The sequence below is a fragment of the Pundamilia nyererei genome, unplaced genomic scaffold (genome assembly GCF_000239375.1).
Source record: "Pundamilia nyererei isolate P.nyererei 1_Seehausen unplaced genomic scaffold, PunNye1.0 scaffold00048, whole genome shotgun sequence".
Taxonomy (NCBI): Eukaryota; Metazoa; Chordata; class Actinopteri; order Cichliformes; family Cichlidae; genus Pundamilia; species Pundamilia nyererei.
Genome location: NW_005187449.1, coordinates 635313 through 640148, shown reverse-complemented (window position 1 = coordinate 640148; position 4836 = coordinate 635313). Strand labels below are relative to the sequence as shown.

Here is a 4836-nt window from a genome sequence, read left to right as displayed (position 1 = left end):
CCGACATTGTGGAACGGGACTGTACGTCTCAGCTCAGAGCTACGCTCCCATACGCCACCAGGACAGAGCCAGGAGAGCAACTCTCTGGATGTCCATGTCGGATAAAAGAATCACTGCAACACACGGACACATACCTGAGCTCACGCCTGTTCTTAACAGGGTTATGCATTTTAAGTAATGTTTTCCAGGCATCCAGCTTGAAAGCAAAACGTAATATTTCTGGATATCAAGTAAGTAATCAAACTGACAGTCACAGTGATGGTATCCTCACCTGTGCAATGAAGACCACGTGCTTTCCACTGAACTTCTTCTCCAGCTCCCTCACCAGGCGCACCTGAATCTTCTGGAAGGACTTCAGCTGAGGGACAGGAACGAAGATGATGATGGCTTTCCTGTTTCCACCAACCTCGATTTCCTGAAAAGAATAAAGCAGCAGTCATTTAAGAGCACAGGGGCTCTGAAGTGTGATGTGACGCCACCTGGGCAGGGCAGGAGCTCTCCACGAGGTGCCCAAATCCCAGCTTTGGATCCTTGAAGGAAATTGTCTTAATGTTTCGTAAATCTGTGGCTGTTAAAACTCGGAGGAACATGCATTGAGCTCTAGGTTAGTACGAAAGAATTTTAGTAAAACACGATGACTTATAACACCAGTACGTATCAAAAAGTGTGCACTGCATGGTTTAGCTCCCCAGTAATGGCCCCAAAGGACTCTGGGAAGATGTAGGAATATGCAGGACGCTCGTCCTCACCGGCCAGCAGCCGGGGACAGAGCTTTCTCTCCAACGTTGTGGAACGGGACTGTACGTCTCAGCTCAGAGCTACGCTCCCATACGCCACCAGGACAGAGCCAGGAGAGCAACTCTCTGGATGTCCACGTCGGATTAGATTTAAAACTTAGCATAAAGATAAATTAAAGCTTGATTTTGAGTCAGTGAAAAGCAGCAAACACAGCAACAGGCTTGTTAAAACAAAATCTATGTATCAGTTATGTAAATAATTTAATGACACGAAGCTCATGCACACAGGTTCATGTGAACTCTCACCTTTGCTGCAGTGATGTTCAGTTCTCTCAGCTGAGCCTTCAGGTCAGAGTTCATCTCCAGCTCGAGCAGAGCCTGTGGAAAGACCAGTCAAATGAGTAAAGCAAGCACAACCACATCACTCATCCTGACTAGCTCAAACGTTTTCTATTAGCTTCATATTTCTGCTTCTCTCTAAAGGAGAGCCCAATCCCACTGGTGGCAGATTTTCCATGTGGTCATTAAAAGAAACAAAACCATCCCTTTTTAAAATACATTATAAAAAAAACTGAAAGTTATTTTGGGAGACTCAATTATCAGCTGCTGCACCAGTAGGTTCTTCATCCTGAAGACAGACTAACAACTCCACCATCTTGGACTCCAACTGGTGACGGTTATGCTCTTGAGCCTCAGTGAGCTTCAGCTGCTGAAGGTTCAGGATTACATCACCTTCCAAGTTACAGGATCTCTCCACAGCAAGGGGAAAGACTTCCATCACCAGCTGCTGTCCAAGACAGCAGAGTTAGAATCTGAGACAGCTGACTGATCGCCATGAGAGCAACCAGGTAAGCTTTAGGGAACACTAGATGAGAAATACCACAGCCGCCTGGTGAGCAGGGTTAAAACATCACTTCAGTTATTGTTAAACTAATCAGTTAAGCCAGGGGTACAGCTTTCTGTCCGACAGTGTGGAACAGAACTATGTTGAGCTTCAGCTGCTGAAGCTCAACATAGCACTCACAGGTGCATTATTTTACTTGCCTTTTCTTTTTTTGAAAGAGAAAACATGACCTGGGTTACTTTTTTTGCTTACTGAACTTAAAATGTATCACCACTATTGCACTGCAATGCTGGTGCTGCTGGTACTTTATTCACCAGACACTTCAAGAAATATGATATAATTTTAAGGCCGCATCACCCCATCAGTCCACCAACCAGTAAGTGGACAAAACCACCAAACAGGGCTGTCCTAATGAAACACTGAGCCTTACAGGATTGAGATGAACCAGCAGCTGAGACTTTAATGTCAGTCATAATTAAATCACATTAAAGACTCAATCACACACAGCCTTACATTCCTCCAACAGTACAATTCTTGTTTAAATAGTCACTTGGAGACAAGAGAGTTCTGATACTGTACATGAACCCCTGTACACAAAAAAAATCAGTACCTTTTTAAAAAATGTAATCTGACATAAAATTGGCCTCATATTAACAGATAGTGCAGTTATGTAATGGCTGACCAATAAATCATATAGTTCTCTTACACCATATTTATTCATGATGCCCTTTACAGTTTTCTCCCCAACGGCCCCCACAGTTACTCATTCAGCTGGACTGAAGCTTCAATAATACATGGATCTGTGATGCCGACTTTCTTACCTGAGAGATCCCAGACTCAAACTCGTCTGGCTTCTCGCCATTAGGCTTCACTATTTTGGCGCTGGTACTGAACATGGCCTTTGTCTCTGCACGGAGAAATAAAAACATTTAGGTTAGACCCACCGGCATCCGAACATATTTAATATCCACCCTTTATTGAAAGCCCAGAGCACCGCTAACCTCCAGGCGTAACACCTCTGAGCTAACCGGGATACACCACAATAGCACAGGAGATTGATATAACAGCCCAATGGACATAAAACGGCACATACATATTAACTACTTGAGTCACAATTAAAAGAGCTGAACATCCGACCCTGAAAATTAACTTAAGCTCTTTTTCCTTCGGTTTTGTGACGGCTAACTGAACACATGCACGGCCTGTTGCTAGCCGCTACTCGCTTGCCGAACTCATTGAGCAGAGCCCCTCTACTATGTCTTATTTAGACGTTAAGATGAGCCATCCGATACTGCAAATCACATAATCTAAGCTATCACAGGATTCACTTGCCCTACTGTGTGTAAACCTTGCCATTAAATACATTTAAAGTACATTTTAAAACAGAAAAGCTAGTCCAGAGTAAAATGGCACGACTAACCTCTGTCAACGACGGCCAAGGAAGAGGCCGGAACATCGCGAGAGTTGGATTAATCCAATCGGGAGCGACCTTTTTTTCTATCGCGAGAATTGTAGAAACGCTTGAAGTGATAAGAACTATCGCGTGAGTGTAGTAGAAAACAGTCGGGGAAACTGCAGGCAGATTATTGCTGTGCGTTTAGACTGATTTTTGTTCGATTTTGTTTACTGCAACATTTTCAGATAGGGATATACGGCCAATAAAGAAACTAAGATGACTGCAAGACTTATTAGACTGGTGTTAAATATATAAGGAATACTTTTTTGGGCTTTTTCGGGTTTAGCTTTCCCGGACATCTGTACACCTGGCTGCTAATTTGGTCCCATATTTCAAGATTTTATGTCAAACCACGCCTTCCCTACTCAAATCTATTGATATTTGAATGTATCCGAGTTAATATCACGATGCTAGCCACCTTTGTCCCCGTGCAGTGTGTTGGCAGACAGTGATGTTTAGGCTGACTGGTCTTTTCAGAGTTGCATGCAGGACCTTTTGTAGCGCTGCTGACGACATGGCGAAAGGGAAGTTTTTCTACGCAGTTAGGAAAGGACACAAAACGGGAGTCTACACTTCATGGTGAGGCCGGACACAACTCAATGCCTGCACATTTGTTTTTAAGAAAATCAATGTTATTGGCTATTCAAAGTGCATGTTCTTTCAGTGAGAGTGAGTGGATGCCAGCTTCCGTTCAGATGCACGAAGATTTCTTTTTCTCCTTGAGCTACAGTAAAACAACCCAGCGGGTTTAAGATCATATCAATGTTTCCCTGTCAGTACATCCCACACTTTAATTCGGCATGGAAGCATAACATACACGGCTTCGTTTTCTCCGTTTTTCAGGTGGTTAGCCTTCAAACTGTTAAATGTATTTCCGCCATTAATGTGGCTCATTTGTGAGTAGGAGGGCCTAAAATTGATTTATTCTTACATAATGTAGTATGTCTTTGGTTTGTTTATATTACAAATAAATACAAATAAAATAAACAACACGCCAGGACCAGACCAGTGAAACTCCACCTTCTGTTAGTGCACAGAAGTTTAACTACACGTTTAATCTTTGAGAAAATAAACTTTGGACCTATTGTTACAAGAAGGGAACATTTTTGTTATTGTTTTTCTGTTACTTAATTAGTTTAATGTACCGTAAATGATAGGAAACAGTCAAAAGTTAAAACACAGTTAAAGTCATCCTCCACAGCTGCCCACTGGGCCGGATTGGAGTCTGTCCTAGATATTTTCTCTCATTTCAGACCTTTTTGAATGCTGGAAATTCAGAAATCACTAGTTTCTGAAATATTCAGGCCAGTGTGTCTGCCACCAACAATCACTGCCATGTTCAGTGCCACTTAAATTCTCTTTCTTCCTCACTCCAGTGGCTGTTTGAACGTCAGTGGGTCATCTTGACCATGTCTGTGCCTGAATGGATTGAGTTGCAGTTGAAAAGGTGTATCATTAAAGTGTCCGGAGAGGAGAATGAAGACATCTCAAGGTTTTTATTCTGCTGATTTTTTACTTTTTATTTTTTTGTCATTTAGGGACGAGTGTAAGAGCCAAGTGGACAAATTTCCTTCTGCCTCCTTTAAGAAGTTTGCCTCAGAGCGAGATGCCTGGGCATTCGTCAGAGGGATCGAGCCTTCTGCAGTTCCAGACATGAAGAAAGGTGAATATTTTCTAATTTTATACTCTTCAAATACACACGAGAAACTATAATTACTTGGAGCTGGGATTGAGGCTGAACTCGGAGCATCTTGGTTTGGAAATGGCCGTCAGTTTGGAATCCAAGAATATGTTAAAAC

The 4836-nt window shown here is 42.5% G+C and overlaps 2 protein-coding genes across 3 annotated transcripts in view; one reads left to right on the top strand and one right to left on the bottom strand.

Annotated features, from left to right (window-relative positions):
* Positions 1–3079, bottom strand: part of rps7 (ribosomal protein S7) — a 6052-nt gene extending 2973 nt beyond the window's left edge. Inside the window, exons 1-4 of the mRNA XM_005732713.2 lie at positions 3002–3079; positions 2403–2488; positions 1044–1115; positions 255–415 (exon numbers count right to left, since the gene is read on the bottom strand). Of these exons, the coding sequence (XP_005732770.1) occupies positions 255–415; positions 1044–1115; positions 2403–2477 (308 nt within the window). The 5' untranslated portion in view covers positions 2478–2488; positions 3002–3079. The remainder of the gene's footprint in view (positions 1–254; positions 416–1043; positions 1116–2402; positions 2489–3001) is intronic.
* Positions 3080–3121: 42 nt separating this feature from the next.
* rnaseh1 (ribonuclease H1) overlaps positions 3122–4836 on the top strand; it is a 6283-nt gene continuing 4568 nt past the window's right edge. Inside the window, exons 1-3 of one of the 2 annotated variants that reach the window (XM_005732715.2) lie at positions 3122–3172; positions 3515–3616; positions 4576–4700. In XM_005732715.2, coding sequence (XP_005732772.1) covers positions 3552–3616; positions 4576–4700 — 190 coding nt within the window. In that variant the 5' untranslated portion in view covers positions 3122–3172; positions 3515–3551. Of the gene's footprint in view, positions 3617–4575; positions 4701–4836 lie in introns of both variants that reach the window. The other variant, XM_005732714.2, reaches the window with a different exon arrangement.